The sequence below is a fragment of the Maniola hyperantus genome, chromosome 8 (assembly GCF_902806685.2).
Source record: "Maniola hyperantus chromosome 8, iAphHyp1.2, whole genome shotgun sequence".
Classification (NCBI taxonomy): Eukaryota; Metazoa; Arthropoda; class Insecta; order Lepidoptera; family Nymphalidae; genus Maniola; species Maniola hyperantus.
In genome coordinates this window covers 14,216,310-14,240,056 of record NC_048543.1, presented here as the reverse complement: position 1 = coordinate 14,240,056, position 23,747 = coordinate 14,216,310, and the positions used below count along the sequence as shown (strand labels likewise).

The 23,747-nt window shown below is 35.4% G+C and overlaps 2 protein-coding genes across 5 annotated transcripts in view; one reads left to right on the top strand and one right to left on the bottom strand.

The window, feature by feature from the left end:
- Positions 1-475: 475 nt before the first annotated feature.
- On the top strand, positions 476-20,064 carry Eaat2 (Excitatory amino acid transporter 2). Of its 4 annotated transcripts, none has more exons than XM_034971394.2 (10): positions 476-1,005; positions 11,856-12,011; positions 12,461-12,797; positions 13,382-13,522; positions 13,815-14,023; positions 14,822-14,993; positions 15,806-16,000; positions 16,158-16,292; positions 16,877-16,982; positions 18,153-20,064. In XM_034971394.2, the coding sequence occupies exons 2-10, from the start codon at positions 11,873-11,875 to the stop codon at positions 18,291-18,293; spliced, it is 1,575 nt and encodes a 524-aa protein (XP_034827285.1). In that variant the 5' UTR covers positions 476-1,005; positions 11,856-11,872; the 3' UTR covers positions 18,294-20,064. The 4 variants fall into 4 exon arrangements, with proteins under 4 accessions (XP_034827285.1, XP_034827284.1, XP_069356231.1 ...); XM_034971393.2 differs by lacking the exon at positions 476-1,005 and adding an exon at positions 6,280-6,592; XM_069500130.1 differs by lacking the exon at positions 476-1,005 and adding an exon at positions 7,726-7,744.
- ds (dachsous cadherin-related 1) overlaps positions 20,061-23,747 on the bottom strand; it is a 428,813-nt gene continuing 425,126 nt past the window's right edge. The window contains exon 15 of the mRNA XM_069500114.1: positions 20,061-23,471. Coding sequence (XP_069356215.1) covers positions 20,840-23,471 — 2,632 coding nt within the window. The 3' untranslated portion in view covers positions 20,061-20,839. The remainder of the gene's footprint in view (positions 23,472-23,747) is intronic.

The window sequence follows — 23,747 nt, the reverse complement described above, 5'->3', positions numbered from 1 at the left end:
GGTAAAATACCACTTCAAGATACTTAGTATACGATTTAATGAAACTTCCATACCTTACAAGCAGTGGCGTGCACAGACTTTGAAGCCAGGGTAGGCATTAGTTAGGTAGGAACCTGTTTACTGGCAGGTCATAATGAAAAATATGCATTGAGCTATTACAACTGGGGTAAGCAGTGCATTTATGCCTCTATGACCTGCACGCCACTGCTTACAAGTTAGCCCGTTTCCACCTTAGACTGCATCATCACTTACTACCAGGTGAGATCGCAGACAGGGGCTAACTTGTATCAGAATATAAAATAAATCCTATGGCAAATTCGTGAGCGTTATACGCGCGTCAGTACTGTATTGTCTGTGTATGCCCCTATCGACATTGCATTCGGTTCGGGGACGATCTCAGTGATAGGTCGGTAGATATGATTACTATGCCGCAGTGATAAAATAAAAGGATACTGTTCGAAAGTCCACATTACCAGTGGAAATAACTACTACCTACACAACAAAAATTTCATATTTTTTACAGAGACTTAAATCCTAGTTTTTTGGTATATCATAGTGTAATAGCGAATAGTGATCAAGTGGCAGTGTGATGACACGCTCGCCGGAATTTCCGGCGGCATATTCCATATTCCACTACTATTTACAGCACTAATTTATATGAAGTGACAACACATTTTCGCTTTTCGTGTGTCAACGCTTATATTCATCACTATCATCATCATCGTCAACAGATAGATGTCCACAACTGGTCATAGGTCTCTTGTAGGGATTTCCACACGCCATGGTCTTGAATTCAGTGACTCGTTGGATGTCAGCTGTGTGCTAGTGGGGGGTCTTGCAACGGCGCACTTTTCGGCTCATAATATTACTTACTTCATTCAAAATTTGCGCTGTCCGGATTAGATTATTCCGGACGTAAATTCCGGTGAGTGTGTCATCGTGCTTAGTTAAAAACGTGTGGTCATGTAGGTGAAAATGGAACCAATAAATGAAAACACATTACACGTAAGTCATTTATTTTCAACGAGATTATGTCCGTGACTTCGTCCGCGTGGACGTTTAAAATCCCGTGGGAACTCTTTGATTTTCCGGGATCAAAAGTAGGTAATCTATGTCCTTCCCCGGGATGCAACCTAACTCTATACCAAATTTCATCAAAATCAGTTAAACGGATGGGCCGTGAAAAACTAGCAGACAGACAAATGGACACCTAGACACACTTTTCCATTTTATGGATTGTCAGATTTTTTTTTCAAATTATAAAAAAAACGCTCTTCAAAAATCCTCACTAGGTGTGGCGACAGGCAAATCGATATAGACTTTACTCTTGTGAATTATTTGAAAATCTCTTTCCTGATGGATTAACGTTTTTTAGGGTTCCGTACCTCAAAAGGAAAACCGGAACACTTATAGGATCACTTTGTTGTCTGTCTTTCTGTCTGTCTGTCTGTCCGTCTGTCTGTCAAGAAACCTACAGGGTACTTCCCGTTGATCTAGAATCATGAAATTTGGCAGGTAGGTAGATCTTATAACAGACATTAGGGGAAAAATCTGAAAACCGTGAATTTGTGGTTACATCACACAAAAAAAAAAAATTGTGGTAAAATAACACAAAATAATTAGCATTTTCAATTTTCAATAGTAGAAAACTATACTAAGTGGGGTATCATAATAGAGAGGGCTTTACCGTGCATTCTAAAACATTTTTATGCATTTTGATTTATCGTGCAAAATGTCAAAAAAATACGACTGCAGTACGGAACCCTCGGTGCGCGAGTCTGGCTCGCACTTGGCGGGTTTTCATCCTATTACGTTTGGGCTCTAAGCGGGATTTTACTGGAATTATAAGTATTGTTACAAATTCCAATCCAAAAGCAAAAGCATAATCTGCCGTTTGCAAGAAACAATAGGTAGGAGTTATAAGTACCTACATACTACATAGGTACCTATAAGACTATTTTGGCATCATGTATTTTTTTTATTGCTAGGAAGGTACAGTTTTACTCATTACAAGGTACAGTTTAATTCATTTTTTTAAAATGATTTTTACTAAATACTGTTTATACACATTTTAATTTTTAATTATCAACATGTTTTTATACGGGTCCCAGACCTGAAATAAAATGATTTTTTTTATTTTTTTTATTTTATATGCACGCACACTTACACAATGTGTAAGTGTGCGTGCTTGTCAGACCGGATTTAGTTTTTTTGAAAAATCCCGTGGATCTTGCGGAATATAAAGTAGCCCATGGCCGCCTACGGTCGGTTTAACGGATGGGCCCTGAAATTGCAGACACAGACAGACAAACAAACTTAATATTTATATTTACAATTTAGCAATTATAATTATTAGCATGGATTACGATTTGTCCTAAAATGGACAGTGCATGATAAAAATAAATAATTGAAATTGGTACATTACGCGGCAGAACATAATGAACATCGACCTTTAGAATGAGATTCTGGCTTTGTAGAGCGTTATCTCTGTCACTCATACCTATGTGACGTTTTGTCGGTCTCAACGACAGCGACAATGCTCTACAAAACCGCTATTTTCTAAAGGTCGATGACCGATGTACTTTATTTTCTGCCGCGTACTTAACTTCTTTTTATTTTACAATAATAAAGAATAATAATTACAAGAAGTTACGTTTTGTTAAAGCGTCATCTAGGGAAAATTTCCTGAACTAACACAAAAGATGCCATCTCTCAGTCACCAAAATATGAATAACGTATTACGCGATTAGGCCGAGGTTGCTCTATGAATCACTTAGCTCCCAATCTCCAGAATAATGCTATAGATGGCGTAGTTAAGGAAAATTTATATTAAAATTAAAAATGGGTGCCTAATTGCCTATTACTAAGCCTAAGCTCATGAATCGTAATAGGTAGAGTAGGTGCTGAAATCTTACAGAATGTGTGTTACTAATATCGACGCGATCGCGAACCTGAGTCCCTCTGAATAAGGACCCCGGATCGACAGTCGACACACCAGTCGGGCGACGAGATACGTGAGACGAAAAACGGCTTCGTCCCGGAACGCTAAATCCCTTGGCGGCACGACTTTGCCGGTAAGGTGGTAACTAGCCACAGCTGAAGCCCCTCAGCAGAGAAAACGCCCGCGACTTCTTCCGCGTGGATTTAGGTTTTAGAAATCCCAAAGGAATTCTTAGATTTTTAGTCTACTAGATATATCCTTGGATGGGATGCAAGATCTCTGTACTAAATTGATGATGCCCGCAACTTTTTCTATGTGAAATTAGGTTTTTAACTCTGCCGAGTATATAAATTATTTTTGTTATTGTATGCCAACTCATTATGAACTAAAAGTAAGAGTAATAATTCTCGACTCTAGTATCATAAGGTCGGATGTGGATTTTTGCTACTTTTCAGGAGAGCCAAAACAAAAATGCTAGGGAAATCGGGTCATAATTTCTAAACTACTAGAGATACAATTTCAGTTGTTTTTGTAATATTTAACACTTAACTGTATCTATCATTAACAATTACTAGAAATACTTTATCATTAATAAATAAAATATAAACTCACAATTTCTTCAAAATGGACGATATGCGACTTTATGCTGGTAATATTCGTAACTGTGCTAAAAAATTGTGTGCATAAGTTGTAAACCGACTTTATGGCTGCAATTTTTACTATTACAAATTTGAAATAAAAGTCGGATCTATTACTTAATATTTCATAATACGTCTTAACTGATTATACATAAGTAATATTCGGACAAAAGATCACAGTAGTTATCTCACAAAAATTATTTAGGAGTTTTGTGAGATAGCAATAATGTACCTATCTGATTTTTCTGAAACTGATTAGTTAGATCTGAAACATAATAATTGCATTCGCCCGATAGTCTGACCATTGCATCCGTGTAAACCTTGTGACTTCTGAATGAATGAAAATAACATTTACAAATTCTCAAATAAAGCCCATTAATTAAAAACAACGGCCAAAAATTGGAAAAAAAAAAATACAAAGTAATTAGAAACCTACAGTGGGCCAAAAATTTTTTGTGGAATTGCATACATTGCGGTTACATCAATATAGAAATCTAAAACATGCCAACATAGCCTGATTTTCCTTATAATTATTAGGTACGTAAAGTAAGAATGGAGGTCAGCAGGTACCTACTGCAAAAATTGGTTATATTGTATAGTGGATAATGGTTTCTCATTATGTCGTATATTGGGCGAAAGCGGGGAAGAATTTTAAGTTTATATGTACCTATAACTTACTAATGAAATACAAAAAAGTCTTCTTTAAAGTAGTTTTTATAAAATAATAACACCCAGCATTATTGCGTTAGTTGTAGCCAGGTAATATATTCCGAAATCTGAAAATCCCCGCCGTTCTTATTTTTTTTTTTGATATAACAAACGGTCCTGATATATCACCTTTGTGAAGGGATGTGGTCTTTAAAAATATGTTGTAGTGCCAAATCAAACTTATCAAAAGTTTTGTTTCCTTCGCATGTTCTTGTAAACTGTGACCAATCTCTTAGTTTAGTAATCTGCATTGTTTTCAGCTGTTCCCTTTTTTCTATTTGTGCATGGATTACATCTTACTCCACGTAGGTACATGTTGCATTTTAGCATAAAGCTTGTGATTTATTACCTTTTAGTGTGGTAATCCTTATAATAATCATAAGTAAGCCATAACGATTATCATGCTCCGATTATGACCGACACAAATATCAGACCGCAAAGTCAATTCTTTAACAATTTCGAGACTACTTTGTTTCTTCTCTAGTAGATTAATGAAATAAGACAAGATACTGTTTTATTCCTTTCGCTGCAGCTGATGTTTTCAGACTACATTAAAGTAGCAACACTGCTGGTAGCATCATGAATCGTTTTTAAGGTGCAGAAACTACGCAGGTATAAGGATTTACTGTTAGTCAAATCTGGCATTGCCACTTTTGTAATAAAAAAAATACTTTCTGCTTTTTGAAAATTCCATTGCTTCTGTTTCGACTGTTTTTTTTAACAGATACTTTTTTAAACTGTTTCTTTCGTGTTTTAGTTAAGTTTTTTTATTTTTTTACTTTCACTTTTATTAGTTGTTTAATTAATAAATTAATTTATACTACATATATATTTAAATTAACATAATCTAAAGCTTCCTATAGTTAGGAATGTTTCGTTAGAATCACTATCATCACATATTGTAGGTGCCTTATAATTTCTGCTCTCGATTAATATCAAATTCGGTCGATTATAAGACGGGCAAAGAAGAAAAAAATTGATTAGGTACTCTCATTTTTTAAGGCTACCTTAAAAACTAGTGCAATAAATTTTTGAACTGATGATTTGAACTATGATTCATAAAAAACACCATAAATGCACGGTTTTTGCTTAGTGGGGTATTATTATAATATATGTTTAGATTTCCATGGTGTAATTTTCGTGGTCCTAAAAGATTTTCTAGTCTACATTTTCAAAATTTCTTCAGCTTTATTCTGGCTCTTTACTTTTTTCCCGCAGTTTAGTCCAAAATTTTGGTGAAATAGGATGGATCTCTTACCTATTAATCACATCAACTTTAATGTAGTCACAAACAAAAAGCTTTATTTCAACTTACTTCCATGAATTTTATTGCAAAATTATTTATATTACAAGGCAAAAAGTCTTAAATGATTCACAGTCCAAATATTAATACAAAAAATTCGAAGCATAACATCTGTTGTGATTTTACCTAACAAAATTATTACATATTTTAGAAGCAGAAGTGCGTAACTGCAGTACCAGCTAGTATGACAAATAAACTTATTTCGTAGCATAATGGTCGAACTCAAAATACACCTATAATTTTTCTCCATTGCTTTGGTGCATACATACGCAAGTCAAAAAATATAATTATGGTTCTCCAAATTTTTAGAATGTGTTCAGATACGACATTATGCATGTATTTATCTTTGCAACGAAAAGAGATAGAAATACTGGTGTCAGCTTGGCAGAAAGAGCCCGAAATGCTCATTACCTTTATGTAAAAAAGTGAGTTTGGTCGGAAGTACACATCCGACCTTATGATACTAGAGTCGAGAATTCATTTCCATGCTTTTGTTTTAAAAGAAAGAGATCTAAAAGAAATTGCCCTGCGATTGTGATCAATTTCTTCGATCGAATCGATGATTTACTCGCGTGCCTTTCTTAATGGATCAAATTGGTATAAATGCCTACCAATAACCATAATAAAATACCAATATAAGGAATGCACTGTGATTAAAATAGCCTTGTCCCTGCAAATACGTGCAGTCACCGATTGCACCCGCTAGGCAACGCTCTTCCATTAAAAAAATAAAATAAAAAATCTCAATGACAAAAATTTTCATCATCGGCAACTTTAGTATTAAAACCAACAGAAGAAAAGTTAAATACGTGGAAGAATATTTTTTTCTGTAATTTTTAATTTTTTTCTGTAATTACGAGTGCTCTATGTAATTCGAAGCGTTTAGTCAACATTTTGGTTTGTTTGAAGAGAGGTTATACCTACCCTTTTTCGTGGGTTCCGTGGGTGGGTTTTTGTTCTCCGTGGGTGTTTAAAAATCTTTCAAAATTAAACCAATTAAGGGTGAGTAATATTTTAAATCGAATTTATTAACATACGCTACTAGTCATTGACCTCTAATAAATGGTTGATGCTCTCATTTATTTATTTTTAATTTTAGTTTTAAAACGGCATGCAGTAGACTAAGTACTTAGGTACAAGTCGTTGTTTAATGAAAATACTTTCCATTCCTGAAGTTATTAGTTTTAAAATTTGTTCTTTAAAAGTATACAAACTGGATAATTTTTTAGGAAATAGTGTTTTTATGGTTCCATACCTCAAAAGAAGAAACGGAACCCTCATAGGATCACTTTCTTGTCTGTCTGTCTGTCGGTCTGTCAAGAAACCTACAGGGTACTTCCCGTTGACCTAGAATCATGAAATTTGGCAGGTAGGTAGGTCTTATATTAGGGGACTGACATTAGGGGAAAAAATCTGAAAAACGTGAATTTGTTTACATCACAAAAAAAAATTAAATTGTGGTCATGAACTAATAATTAGTATCTTCAATTTCAAAGTAAGATAACTATATCAAGTGGGGTATCATATGAAAGGTCTTCACCAGTGCATTGTAAAACAGATTTTTATTTATTTTTTATGCATCATAGTTTTTGAAGTATCGTGCAAAATGTCGAAAAAATACGACAGTATTACAGAACCCTCGGTGCGCGAACCTGACTCGCACTTGGCTGGTTTTTTTTTAGAATATCGTTTTTTCGTTTGAAATAGCCCTTGTAGTACTAATTGAGTTCAACGATGTGAATAAACTAAAATAGTGGTACAAGTACAACTAGTGGACTACTATTACTTTCAACTACTTATTAGTAAAGGTATGGCCCTGCAATCACGTGCAGTAAACCATTGCACGCGTGTGCAGGTTCTCTCATTCAGCGTCAGTATCAATAAACAAAAATAAATTTATATAAATAAATAAAAACAAAGTTGAATCATTTTGATTTTTCAATTGATGAATTAAAAATTAGCGCAGTGTCACAAACAAAAAACTTTCATTTATTTCTGTAATGTTTGATCTTTTCTGTAATCGTTCTATATTTAAGTACAAGTGCGTTTTGTAATTTATTTCTGTAATTTTTATTCAAACAAGCAGTTTTTTTAAATTATCAAACTGTTTAAATAGTGTGGTTTAATAGAACATCAAAATTAGGCGAATACTAGGTAAGTTCCTTCAATAAATATTTTTCTCAACTTCAAAATGTCTTCAAAAATTGGTAGTTGGATAAGTACTCTGGATTTTTATCATTCCTCCAAGTCTCGGAGAGCAAGTGAAGTCGTTAACCCCAATACAGAAAAAGTCTAAAATAGTAATGAGTTATTTTGTACATTTATTTATTTCAATACAAAAGAAAACTATACATAGTATATACATACAGAAAAAACTTATCACAAAAAAATTATATTTACAAAAAATGTACGCCGTCCAAATGGTCATTTATGGGCATTATGCCCAAAACACTGGCGCTGTTACCTCTCTGAACGGCAAGGCTCAACCGTTGAGCAAAATAAGCACCAGCTCTTGGGTCACCAGACGCGTGGATCAGCTTTTGGGACACGACGTTTTATAAAAGCTTAAGTTATTTTTTCAAAATTTCACAAAATCTGAAACCGTAGCAAAATATCCTAAAGATCAATGATACTATTAGGGATGCCAACGTTAGTTTATAAATAAAACAGAATCTTGGCATTACCATTGACACTGGCGGTGAAAAATAATGTTACACTATTAATAATGTTAGTTTGTTTAATAATACCCTAAATTTCAGCACGTGTGCGCGTCGGTCGAGTTCTTTATTACTTTTTAATAAAATGTCGCCACGTGACAGTGTCTAACGTAGAGAGTTCCGTATACTATGTAATCAATAGATTGGACATTGATATAAAACCACGTCCACACTTAGGAAAATACGTGTATCTACATTGTGTGTTCGTGTTCGGTGAAATTTATTCAAAGTAGGTAATACTGTATATTTTTGATTGTCAGTTATTGAATCTAAATATATAAAAAGAAATGGTGACTGACTGACTGACTGACTGATCTATCAACGCACAGCTCAAACTACTGGACGGATCGTGTTGAAATTTGACATGCAGATAGCTATTATGACGTAGGCATCCGCTAAGAAAGGATTTTTGAAAATTCAACTCTTGAGGGGGTGAAATAGGTTCAAAATTTTGTGTAGTCGACTACGAAGTCGCGAGCACAAGCTAGTGTAACATAAAACTAAACTTAAAAGGTTAATATGCTTTGGTTTGAGTAGAAGATCACAACAAACTTTTAATAAAATATCGCCACGTGAGTGTCTAATGTAAAGAGTTCCGTATACTATGTAATCAATGAATTGGACTTTGATATAAAACCACGTACACACCAATGAAATACATGTACCTACCGTGTGTTCGTGTTCGGTGAAATTTATTCAAAGTAGGTAATACTGTGCTTACATTTTTGATTGTCAAATTGTTGAATGTAACATACAACTAAACTAACAAAGGTTATAAACATGCCTTGGTTAGAGAAGAAGATCACAACAAACTTTTAATAAAATGTCGCCACGTGACAGTGTCTAACTTCGAGAGTTCATTATGTACCTACTATGTAATCAATGGATTGGACTTTGATATAAAACCACGTCCACACCTATGAAATACGTGTACCGTGTGTTCGTGTTCGGTGAAATTTATTCAAAGTAGGTAATAGGTACTGTATTTTTGATTGTCAGTTGTTGAATGTAACATAAAGTTAAACTTACAAAGGTTATAAACGTGCCTTGGTTTGAGAAGAAGATCACAACAAACTTTTAATAAAATATCGCCACGTGAGTGTCTAACGTAGAGAGTTCCGTATACTATGTAAAATTTAAAAAAAAAGAATCGACTGTTAAGGTTCGTACGCACCTGAGCGGCGCGGCGCGGCGCTTCAGCGAGCTGCACGTCGCGGCACAGAGCGTCAAAATATCATTTCTATCATTTTGTATGGCGCATATCGCACTAGAGCGGCGCTGCACAGCGCTTCACCGCGCGTTGCCGCGCGGCACGGCTGGAGAGAATATTTTGAAGCGCAGCGAAGCGACACGCAGTGCAGTGACGCTAGTGCGACATACCCAGCGGCGCGGCACGGCGCTTCGCGCTCGTTCGCGAACGGGTATAAAAGTGACGCGCAAGTGACGCGAGGTGCCGCGTACTGAAGTTGTAGTGCGGTAGGCACCGTCGAGCGGCCTGAGGTGACGCGTTCTGCAGTCGGACTGAAGCGCCGCGCCGCGCCGCTCAGGTGCGTACGAACCTTTAGGCGGAACAAAGTTCGCCAGGGCAGCTAGTTTAATAAAAGTATATAAAGATAAAGATTCAATTGACGACTGCAAAAATTTAGCTCTCATAAATTATTATTGATGTCCACCAAATGTTCCGACTTCTACACTTCTACAGGTGTCATCGAATGAGACAAATTACTATCCGAGAATAATTATTTATGGATAAGCCAAAATGTCTATCAATCTAAGATAATGGGGCCGATTCTCTTGTACACAATCTCTAAACTAAACTAAATTAATAGGTCTAAATCTAGTGTCATCCTTTTCCGCAAGCAACATTATTAAAGAGATAGCAATAGATTTAGATGTGTCATTTTAGTTTGGTTTAGAGATTGCGTACAACGGAATTAGCCACATTGTATTATAAACCATCTCTTCTTAATATATACTTAAGTACCTATAATATGTATTTTATGGCTTCTAATTATTTATTTATTAGGTTTTAATAAGTAAGCTAATCTTTTAGGCTTGCGTCTATTACTTTACTACTTATTACATTTTACTGTCTGTCAGTCCGCACTGGGCCAGCGTGGAAGTCTAAACCCTTCTCACTCTTAGAGGAGACCTGTGCTCAGTAGTGGGCTGGTAATGGGTTGATGATGATGACTTTTTATTGTCTGCTAGCTTTTTAAGACCCATTTATTCAAGAGATTTTGACGAAATTGTTATCTTGCATCTCGTCGGCGAAGGGACATATGCTACATTTGGTCCCAGAAAATGAAAGAGTTCCCACGGGATTTAAAAGAAACCTAAAACCACATGGCTTAAGTTGCAGGCATTGTAGAAAACTAGTAGGTACACAGGTAGCTTGCATCCTGAATACTTTTATCCCAGAAAATCAGAGTTCCCATGGGGTTTTTGAAATCCTTAATCCACGCGGATTAAGTCGTGAGCACCATCTCGTAGGTATTTGTGTAAATTACTGATGATCTATGATACTGATTACTGATGATTTTGATCATAAGTAAGTAATTTAAACAAATACCTACGAGATTTTGTCGCGATGAAAGACCATGAAAGACTATGTGACGATGAATTTTTAGATATTAGTCTAATTGTAACTATCTACAATAAGAGCATAGTTCTATTTTCTCTCATTTATTTATTTTTCTCATTTTTATCATATTTAAAAAAAAACAACAAACAATAAAATAACAGAAGCAACAAAAAAAATTAAAGTAAAGTAACAGAAAATATCAAATAACAGGAACAACAAAAGCATAGTTCTTATTATTATACCATCACAATAAACTCTTTCGTTATTAAGAGCAACTGCGCATGCCCAAATCAATGTGGGTGTTTTCTTAGCCTAACATGATTGGCTTCGAATTATGTGGAAAAGAATGTAATCCTCTATGGTGTGACATAAAGACGTAATGCTCGTAATTTAATAATATACGTAAAGAAATATGATAATAAACATCTAACTGAAATGGGTGGTAATCGATGCATGCGCGCGCATACTTCAGAAAAGGCTTCAAAATTTTACCACAAAACTTGTCGAATGTAAACTCAGTGTACACATTTTCTTTCCACTGCTGGTTTAAAACTATAAAATCAAGCGGTAGTTATGAAAGAACGACATGGACAGGGAACTTAGAGATACTTACGTGAATATTTCTAAGTGCAAGGGATGGGAGTGCAATGGAAGTATATATTTTGTAAAATAGAACAAGAGGTAGCATTGCATTGAATGCAAGTGCATCTTAATAATATCGATCGAAATACAGGAGAAAGAATCGTTAAAATTAATTAATTGTAACGAAAAACGTTCAGTAATGAACCAAAAATGAGAAAATAAAATTTACGTGGAATTCAAATCGTGAAATTAATAATTAAGGTCGAAACAGATCGGAATAAAGTTGAGGGGAAACAGAAAAGAGGGTTACCTAATTAAGTCCAGCGACCTGGGCTGAGGCGCAGAACTGTGCCTGTAATGGAGAAAGGTGAACGTTTTTCAGAATACCTGTTCGTGAAGATGGGCCCAGGGGACAGGGGCCCTAAGACTACCGAAGACCGGTCGGCTCCCGTGGACCATACTGGCGTGAAAAAATGGTTTATAGACAACACATTGCTTGTTATTACTTTGGCTGGCGTGCTTGCAGGGATCGCAATTGGTAAATATATTAACCTAATTTTAATAGAAATATTAAATTAATATTAAAGAAATATTAAAAACCTATATTATAGAAATATTAAATTTATTTTAATTGATATACTTTTTTACTATTGAAAAAAAATTACTGTGTCACAAACAAATAAAACAATTTCACTAATGTATTTTAATAATATTACTGAAGGGCTATTTAAATTTTATATACCTATGGCCGTTATGTACGTTATTTTCATTAAAAAATTGTGAACATGTGGGTATGCATGGTAAAATGTTCAAACCCTTTTTCACTGTGTGTATTTTTATTGTCGCTATAACAAAAAATAATACAAATTTCAAATTTAAAAAATTAAAAAGTTACTTAAGTTTGTACGATAGTAAGGAACCCTTTGGGTCCGAGTCCGACTAGCACCTGACTGATTTATTAATTAATTTAAGTTTTCTCTTTTTAAGGATTCGGTCTTCGTCCTTATCAACTAGGCCCAGACGCTCGTATGGTGATATCATATCCGGGAGAGTTATTTATGAGATTGTTAAAGCTTATGATTTTGCCTTTAATCATCGCTAGCCTTATAGCGGGTTCCGCGAGCCTTAATGCGAAGATGAGCGGCAAAATTGCAGTCAGAACCTTACTGTACTTTATCCTGACCTCCATGTTTAATGCATTCCTCGGGATCCTATTGGCTATGATGATTCACCCTGGAAAACCTGAATTAAAGGAAGACTTGAATATTATCGTCGAAAATAAACGGGACCATAAAATTCTGGACAGTCTTCTCGATATTGGTCGGTAAGTTAGCTTTTAGTAACTATTAATCGGACGCCGCTGCAAGAACCGCTGGATTCAGGCGGTGCAAGACTGTGGCGTGTGGAAGTCCCTAAGAGACCTATGATCATGATGATTATGAGTCGTTATCATCATTATCAACTAACAGATGTCCACTGCTGGATATAGATCAGGTAGGGACTTCCACGCGCCAATGTCTTGTACCGCCTGAATCCAGCAGCTCTTATGCGACTCATCTGATGTTATCTGTCCATCTACAGGCGAGTCTTCCAACGCTGCAGTTTCCGGTACGACATTGCCATTCTAGTCCTTTGGGACCCCAACGTCTATCGGTTTCCCAAACTATGATCCCTGCACATTGCCACTTCTCAAATTACTCTGGTTCTCCTACGGTTCTCCTTATTTTTGATGTGATTACCTAGTGGTATAGCTCTCTCCATCGCCTGCTGTAACTTTTAACAAATTAAACTTTTGAAAAATCACCATAGAGACCTGCCAATTATATTGAATTTGTTTTGCTTAAATCCATGTGAATATGCTCCTTATTATCATCATAAAATTATTTTTAGATAATTTGATTATTCCAGAAATATGTTTCCTGACAACATAGTGCAAGCGGCATTCCAACAAGCTCATACGGTGTATACAGAACCAAAAACGTTATTCTCAAATGCAAATGTGACGAATGACAGTGTCCCAGTTGTTTTAGTTCGGGAAATACGATACAGGTATGTCATCAGCCTACCTAGTACTTAGATTAAAAAAATAGGAGTTAGGCTACCTACCTTGACATGCAAGAGTCTTATTGTGATCTTAGATTGAGGTTTGGTTAAGGTATAGTATTTTGTAAAAAATGATCACCGATTTAAGCCGATGCACGTTCTAATATAAGTAATGACCAGACAGTCCTTTGATTTAAAAAAGTAACAAGTCTAAAAGAAAATATCCTTGTTTGTTGAAGTTAGATCAGAATAAAAGACAATGCAATTCCAGTAAAAATGTACTTTTTCTTGATTTCAGATCAGGGACCAATACTTTAGGTCTAGTGTTCTTTTGCCTAATTTTTGGCAGCTTATTAGGCACGCTCGGACCGAAAGGCAAAGTGGTTATTGACTTCTTCCAAGCTATTTTTGAAGTTATAATGAAGATGGTCACAGGTGTGATGTGGTTTACTCCCGTCGGAGTCAGCAGTGTGATTGCTGGGAAGATCTTAGGAGTAAACAACGTTGGTAAGTTATACCCAAAGGCATTCAATAATATAACACTGTACGTGTACCTATTCCGCTAACAACGAAATAGGTATTCGTTCGAATTTCGTTTCAACGTGTGGATGTCCATTGTGCTCAACATAGAAAAGGTCTATGTTGAGCAGTGGAATACCGTGGAGGTTAGAACCGGAAAAGAGCACCACCACACCCAGTTCTGAGCCTTCCTCATCCAGCTACATCCTGCCATCCTCTTTATGTCTCACTGGAGGGTACCCAACACTATCTTTGTTTGCGGTCTCCTCTCTAGAACTTTCCAAAGTATCTATATTTACTACAATACTACTGCTTTCTCTGTACAATTTTTTTCATTTACAAATTTAACTATTCTTATCTTTTCGTTGTGTCTTATTTACTCTTATTTTGTCTTTATTTCTTATAACATTTGTTATTTCTTTAATCGTTGATTTATCATTCTAATTCAAAACTAGCTTATGCTCGCGACTTCGTCCGCGTAGACTACATAAATTTCAAACCCATATATTAGCCACTTGGGAGTAAAATTTTCAAAAATACTTTCTTAGCGGATGTCTATGTCATAATAGCCTGCATGTCAAATTTAAGCCCGATCCGTCCAGTAGTTTGATCTGTGCGTTGGTAGATAAGTCAGTCAGCTTTTCCTTTTATATTTGTATAGATTGAATTTTAGGTACTTTACTTTCTAGATTTAATTCTACGTGACTTTTATCTTCTTGTTTTAATTCACTGATAGCCTTTTAAAGTATAGAGAAGGGTTGTTTAATGATTTGTTATATTTTCCAGGTCAAGTGATGTCGCAACTAGCATGGTTCATAGCCACGGTGACGGTGGGTGTATTTTTGTACCAGCTGATAGTTATGCAGCTAATCTACTTCTTATTCCTAAGGCGGAACCCATACAAGTTCTACTGGGGCCTATCTCAGGCCATGCTTACCGCGTCAGCGACGGCTTCTACGTGAGTGTTTGTAATAAAATCAATATTTATTTGTGTTTATTTTTGTAGTGCATGTAAAACTGTAGGAAAACCAAAGTACCTAAAAGATAAAGCTCAAAGAATTGCGAAGCTGAAGAAAATGGGCTCTATATTTTGGGGCGCCAAGCAGTGATGTGCACAGAGTTTTTACCAGGGCATTAGAAATGGGAAAGTAATTTTTGATACAACGCATTTTTACGTTAGGGGGTCTGGAATTTAATCTCGGGTACGCCCCGCACCTCAATTTTTTCGTATTTCGGTGCGTTTTAAGTAATAACTAAACACTTATTTTAACGATGAAGGAAAACATCGCGAGGAAACCTGCATGAATGAAAGTTCTCCATAATGTTCTCAAAGGTGTGTGCAAACCCTTCGCCAGTTCTACGTAACCAGTTGCGTGCAAATAATATTTTGTCTTATCTGCCGATCCGCACTTGACCAGCGTGTTGGACTATTTCCTCAAGTTAAACGAGAGGAGACTCATGACACCTTCCATGATCAATGGGCTGGCACGACGATGAGCTCATGAGCGATGAGAAATGAGGCTGAGTTTGTGGTGGGCTCATCTCAGACTTTTGAACCCTCGTAGCTTTAGTTATAAGTACGTAATAATCACCACTATAATTATCATCTTACAAATTAACATTTTGACCATCAGTGAGCGTAACATGTTACCTATTCTGAATAAATAATTTGACTTTTTATGAAGATGATGATTTTCAATAGTTCTTCCCACAGACCGCTAAAATACTATGTATGTAAACGGATTGAAACTTATGCTTGTTAATTTCCAGGGCAGCAGCTTTGCCAGTAACATTCCGAGCAATGGAAGGTCCCCTTCGAATAGATCCGCGCATCACACGGTTCGTGCTACCAATCGGCTGCAACATCAACATGGATGGAACTGCCTTGTTCCTGGCTGTAGCCAGCGTGTTCGTCTGTCAGATGAACAGTATGCATTTAGGATTCGCACAGTTGGCTACTATATTGTAAGTATTCATATTGAACCTTTTAATTTTTACAATCTGATACAAGTTAACGGGTAGATCCGGATCTACTCGTAAGAACAATTAAAAGAAATACAATTTTTATTTCCCTGCTTTCGATTGAACTTTTCAAAATAGAATTCTTCTCTGTTCTTTCCAGTTTAACGTCAACGGCAGCTTCAGTGTCGTCAGCTTCAGTGCCGTCTGCTGCAATGGTGCTGCTGCTCGTTGTACTTGCGGCAGTGGATGCTCCTACACATGACGTGTCGTTACTTTTCGCGGTAGATTGGCTTGTGTGAGTACTGTTATTAAATTAGTTATTACAGCCTTATTGATTAGAGAAAATTCGTCCGTTGATCCACTCACATTAACAATCATCATCATCATCATCATGATCAAACCATCGCCGGCTCACAACAGAGGACGGGTCTCCTCTCAGAGTGATAAAGATTTTGGCCCTAGTCTACCACTACTACCTACTACCTACCTAGCCACATGGTAGAATTGGTAGACAACATCAACAATAGTCGTGGACAGGTTAAACGATGAAAAATCCATGAACTATCATGGATAGGCCACAAAACCCGTGACTTCGTCCGTGTAAATTTAGTTTTTTTTAAATCCTGTGGGAACTCTTTGATTTTACGGATGTAAATTAACTCTGTTCCCAACTTCATTGAAATCGGTTAAACTATTGTGCTGTGAAAGACTAGCAGACAGACAGAAAAGACAGACAGATACACTTTCGCATTTATAATATTAGTATGGATTAGGTCATGAAGAGAGGTCGTCAATGTCTGAAAAACTATATTCCTTAGCTCCTACAAAACTTGTATAGCAAAACAGCAAAAACGTTAGGTAAATACCTAATACTTTCAGTGACCGCATACGAACAACCAACAACATGCTTGGTGATTGTTACGCAGCAGCAGTCGTCGAGAAAATGTCCAAGAACGAGCTAATGGCGTGTGATGCTGCATCTATGGTAAGCATCTTGAAAGATATTTTTAAGCGATCTGGTTTCTAATTTTTCCTTTTGTCTGTGGGCTAAGGTATAAAATAATCCATCCGAAATCTAGAAGGTGGAATTCAAAAATTTCAAACCTATTCTGTATATAAAAAAATTCATAGTCCTGACTGACTGACTGACTTATATTAGGGCACAAAATTTTGAGGATGTGTGTGTTCTTTGTAAAGAGTGGGTATCCACTAAGTTTTTTTTAAATTCCACCCCTAAGGTGGTTAAATGGAGGTTTGAAATTTATGTAGTCCACGCGGATGAAGTCGCGAGCATATTAATTAAGCTAGTTCAATAAAGACTTCAATATCAAGAATAATAATTCTATGCGCATGCTTTCTGATATACTTACTGAATACTGCAATTCCATTTACCTACCAAGTCTCTCAAGTTTACTAGGTATTATCTATGGCTTTCTCTGTCTACATACTCTAATCTACGGTTCACTAATGAATGACAAAAAACGTATGACAAATTATCAGTTCACCAAAAACTTTTGAAAAACTAATCAAATCACAAACGTCGTATACCGCAAAACATATCATTTTACAAAAGATCATATTTTGACAAATATTCTATTCACAAATGTTTTATTGTTATTGTATATGTTTGCTGAATGGTAAAATATCATTTAAAATTTATTATTTCACCAAATAATTTGTTTTTCAAATTCGCGATTTTACAAAATAATAGATGATAAATTTATTATTTGATAAAATAACTAATTAACAAAAAACACACAAAAAGTCTGTTTTGCATACATATGCAAACCCCTATGCAACGCAGAAATAATATCATGGGGCTCCTTTTTTCTGGGTGCGAAAAAAAGAAATAACCCACGATTAAACCCTTTCATAAAATTCATTGTTATTTCATAAAATATCATTTGTGATATTTTATGAAATAACAATTTGTCTGGTAATTTGTTTTATCAAGTGAATTATTTGTAGAAACATAAGTTTTATAACGATCATAAAACGATTCATAATTTTGCCAAAATTTGTTTGGGAAATGAAACTTTGTCATTTGTTTTTTGTCAATTGATCGGTCACCCTAATCTACTCAATGATACATATTTACCAACAGATTAACTTTATTTAAGTGTTTATTAATAACGCGGATTTTTTTAATTTCCAGGACACATCAACCCTCCCCAATGGCCTGCCAACATCAAACACCGAAGTTGAAATAGGAATAGTAACCCCGGGAAAAAAATCAATTATATCAGATGACGCTATTATTAATATGCATTTACACGATGAAACCAATAGGATATAGTCTGACACCAGTATGACTAGTGTACCCTTTGATATTATAACAATTTTTATGAATGCTATACATTACAAGCTTAAAGACCATATTATAAAGTGGAACGTGAGACTTAAAAAATTGATAATTATCTGTTATAGGTGTTGCTTTTTTACATACTTATATGGAGGTCCTTAAAAAGTTGTTGCAAGCGATAAAAGTTTGTTTCTTAAAAGAGTTGAAGGACCTTTGGAAGGCGATGGTCTTTAAATTTGAAATGTGTAATAGACTGTGCCAAACCCGTATTAATACAATGTAGAATGCAACTATACTATACAAAAATATAGGGCCTCATTGTTTTGAAATAAGTTTATTATTTTGTAAAGCAGTATTAGAATCTCATGGCAAATCGATAATATATTCAGATGATTTTAAAGAAAGTCAAAGGTACCCTTAAGGGCGGTTACGCACTGCATCCGATCCAAGTCCGTGAAAATACGTTTGTTTTTGTTTTGTATGGGACCTTATGACATATCATGTCGTAGATTACGTATTCTCACGGATGACGGATAGAACTCGGATGATGGAAGTGCAGTGCGTAATCACCGTGAACCTAAAAAATATCTAAGCAAAACGGCTCGATGAAATAGAATTAGAAAAGAATTTTTCGTTGAGTTAATACCATGCCTTTGAATAGTGAAATTAATCTTTTATTTGTTTAGAAGAATAAACAGATAATTAGGCAATAGTTTTATTAATACCAAACGGATATTATTAATGCACATACTATTTTTTTCATTATTTGCTATAAGATCTAATACAGCTATAATATCGTAACTATCTTTATAAATATTGATATCAGTATTCAAATTATATTTGATCCCATTTGGAACTGTGAAACAATTTTACTACTTCCAGTAGTGTTAGTGTTTAATTATTATATTCCTATTTTGTTGTTCGGGATCTGTATGACTGAACCAGTTTTAATTTTCAATTACAGGGCTAATTTTATAGTATTTCATTCACGTACTTTTTTAATTAATTTTGAATCATTAAAGCACTTTGGTTCAATGTTATAATATTATACTTACGGTTACAAGTAAAAATATTCATAAAAAATGGAACCTTGCAAATTATAGCAATATTGCTGGAAAATTTTAAAATTTGTATAGAATATTAATTTGTTTTAAGATCATTATAGATTTCTTACAGTACCTATCCAGCGGTTATTGTTTGTTGGAGTGTATTGGAATATTCTGAAGGTTTATTTATATTTTATTTAGGCATTTTTAGAATAAGACCATCACAATAGTTGTGTTTAGAGGGATAGAAAAGCACAGCTAGATTTTATTTTAAACCTTTGTCTACTCGGCAATGTAGTTATTAGTCTGTACATTTTTTTAGAATTATATAACTAGCTACTATATTTTTTTTTTGAATTAAAAATTTATATCAACATCTTCATTCTTAACAAGAATAATAAACAATATTTAAAAAGAACAAACATATTGGTGAATTGGTGCTAAATTTGGAAATGTGGCAAATTGTATGTCGAAGTTAAATCCTCTTTTTTATATTATTGTATTGTGATATCCCATCACTGCGTAGTTTTAGATCCATCTGTGATATGTGGTTCATTAGTATTTTAATGTTTCATTAATTTATCCATTTTATGTCTCCTTATATCGAGGCTGTAATATTTATGGTTTAAGCAAAACTTGGTAACTAACTTTGTTGATAACTATGCTTAAAATAAGGTCACGAATATTAATCGAATATAATAAATGAAACCATTCATCAATTTTACAATTTCATTTATTTTTCACTAAACATCATCTCAGACAGTCGTTTTGTATCTTAATATTAAAATATTTACAAATCAACGATATCACTTCGTCAGAAATAATTTGACATTGGAATATACAATTTATTTACATAATATGAAATGTTAAGAAAGTTTACTGGTCTCAAATTATTTCAAACGTAGTAAAAACAGGCGTTTTCGATACTTAGACGAAAATCACAGTATAAAATATTTCTAAATATATAATAATTACAATAGTTGTTCTGATAACGACAAGGAGGCATAGAAAATCTTAAATATAGCATTCATAACATTGCATTGTGAATTTGATTGCAATTATGGTATTAAAACAAGTATTCTGATTACAAAGTAAAGCTTATAAAAATTGCAGTATCTAAAATAATCTTATAGCTTACAGTAAAGCTGATTTGTTTGTGTTGTAAATAATAATAACATGGCAGTCTTCATTTCATTCTTTACAAGGCACTATTAATATACAAACTAATATGTACAATAATTAAAGTTATGACCCGAATGAAGACACTATTTACATTTACCGTAAAATCGGTAATAAGCGCTTATAATCACTTTGAGCATATCCAGGAAAGTAAAATACAGATAACATGCACAAAATGATGTTAAATTACATAGAAACTAATCCGATTACATCGGTATAATCAATAAATACTATTAAGTCAATACTTAAAAGGCAAACAGTCACGTCACTAGTTATGTACAAATATAATTATTAATACAAAGAAACTACATAATATTACATTCTCATTGTGGAATGAGGTGGCTTTCTATTAGCTGCGGTAGGAGGAAGACCTGGTCCTACTAATGGTGACATTGAAGGTGACCTAGTTGCTAGTGGCGATAAGGAAGGCGAAAATGATGGTGACATCGCAGCAGCGGCTGAAAACCCGCCGGAAACATCATGACTTATAGGTGATCTTGGTAACAGGTGCTGTGGTTGCCTACAAGACAAAGATGGAGCTGGACAACTTCGTGGTGCAACTGTTGTGAGTAATGGTGGTGGTACACTTTTACCACCTAATATCGAAGTGCCTTTGCTCTTAGCACTCGAGGCAGCACTATTTCCACTTTGTAATGACACAGCATCATCCTTCAAGCGGGCGATCTCTGAGAATACGTGAGCTAAAGGTTGATACTGTGGGCCCCAGTCGAGTAAGTAATCCCAATTATAACTGCCAGTCAATTCTTCTTCTGAATGTACAATAGAACTTAAACTACCTGTCATAGATGGTCCTGCAGTTGGAACAGCGTTGTTATCTCCCGATGTACTTGGGAAAGCTCCGAGAGCCATTGCTCTATCAACTGCCGCACTCGCTTCATCGGCGCTACTTGCTCTCTCACTTCCAGTTACTTCATTTAATTTGGCGTATATTAAATTAGTTATATCATTTTCGTGTGCACCTTCTTCATCAAAAATATGCATAGAATCTATAGGACCATGGTGTAACAGTGTGTCCTTGTTACCAACATTCTCAGAACATCTTCGGGAAGATGTTGATGCTCCACCGCCAGTACCAGTGTCTACGATTCCCAACCTCGCTAAGTACTCTTGAGTATTATGGACTGAAACATCAGAAAGATTATCGTCATCTACCCCATTTGCTTGTCTATGAATGCCCGTTTCTCTTTGTAATGGCCCCTCATTTATCATTCTTATTTCTTCATCTTCTCCATCTTCCCCATCTTCAGCTGAGCCACGACCACTAGATCCAGACTGATCAGATCCAGACAGTTCAGAAGTCGTGGCCGCACCAGAATTGGAGCTTGCTGTATGGGCCCCATACGGCGGTATTTCATCGTATTTCGGAGGAGCAAACTGATTAGCAGAATTCACGGGACCTGTATTTCGTATAGGTATAGTATCAAAAGCACTGGGATCAACATAGCTGTTAGTAGCTCCTACGCCCTCAGAATTCAATCCTGGTTTGTTTCCTTTTTTGTGCCTCTTATTTTTCATATGCAAGAATAAAAATGCCGCTGCAAATATTATAATTATGAATATAAATGCTATTAGTAATCCTAATGCCCAGTCGGAAAGTCCACTACTTTGTGCCACAGATGTATCATTCATATGATTTGTAATTTCTGAAACTACTGCCAATGGGTCGAGTAGTATTTCTACAGCAGTTTTGTTTGTCAAAGAACCTTGTCTTCCAGAGCTCGCCGTGATAACTAAGCTTATAGATTTATCAGCACCAAATAAATTCTTAACAGACTCAACTTTTTTCTTTAAAATAATAACTCCAGTTGTTCTGTTAATTTTGAAATAGGAATGTGAAGTCGATAATTGATATACGATGCGACCGTCAATGCCCTTGTCTCTATCAGTTGCAGTCGCTTGCCCTATAACATAGCCCGCTGGTAAAGAACCTGATTTAGGTACACCAAAATTATACGTCTTTTGAGTAAACTGCGGATAAAATTCATCACGACTTTCAATATCAATTCTTACTTTCACCGTTGAACTTTTTCCACCTAAATCAGAGGCTTTAATCGAAAACTCATATTTATTCTTTTGTTCGTAGTCAAAGACCGCGTTCGTATTTACGAGTCCAGATACGGGGTCCATTTGAAACATTTTCCAGGAATCGTCGTTTCTATTGTAATTGGTGGACAATGGTACTATGGAGTAATTTAGTTTTCCATATTTGCCTCTGTCTAAGTCTGTGGCTCTTGCTGTGAATACCGATGTCCCGACTCGTTCATTCTCTCCTATTGTTTCGAAATATTCACTTACAGGGAACGTAGGCGTATTATCATTTTCATCCAGGATTTCAACATTTATGTATACTGCATTGCATAAACATGGTGTGCCTTGATCACAAGCCACTATAATTAGCTTTTGTTTAGTTCTACCTGTGTCATAATCTAACGACCGATTAACAGTTAAAATGCCAGTGAATGGATGAACGTAAAATGATTTTTCATCGTCTCCCGATGTAATATTGAATATGATAGCAGAGTTAGGAGTTCCATACAAATCCGCATCACTGACCGAGAGTTGAGTTAGCGTATGACCAATTTTGACATCTTCGCTTATGGTCAGTTCGAAATCAGTGAGAGAAAACATTGGAGCATTATCATTAGCATCCGTCACAGTTACAAAAATCATTATCGAAGTTTTATTTTGGTTATAGGACAGGACCTTTCCTTGTTCTATCGCAGCCAATCCAAGGGCATAGCAGTCTTGTACTTCTCTATCCAATCTGTTCAAAAGGAGCAACGCTCCTTCTGTAGTAACATCGAACACATCACCCTCATTGCCGGATATTATGTGAAAATCTAAATTATATTTTTTGAGAACATCGTTGATTCCACCAATTTGAAGAAGTGATGTTCCTTTTTCTGTATCTTCATTAACGGTAATTCTGAAAAGAAGAAACGGAATATTTTAATGTATATAGAGTTGCAAATCGTAAAATAAGACCTAAGAAATTATTTAAATGCGACTCGTGAGGGTAACAGTGACTTCAAGTTCAAGATTTTTACGTCAACTGTCTCCCTCACGTAACCCACGCCCTATCCGACTGGCCATGTCAGTGTGACGGTATGATATGTTTACTGGATTTAAGACTAATGCAATAGAAAAAAAATTCAAATGGTGAGTCATAACATTATTGATGTGACCAACCAGGGGGCATGAT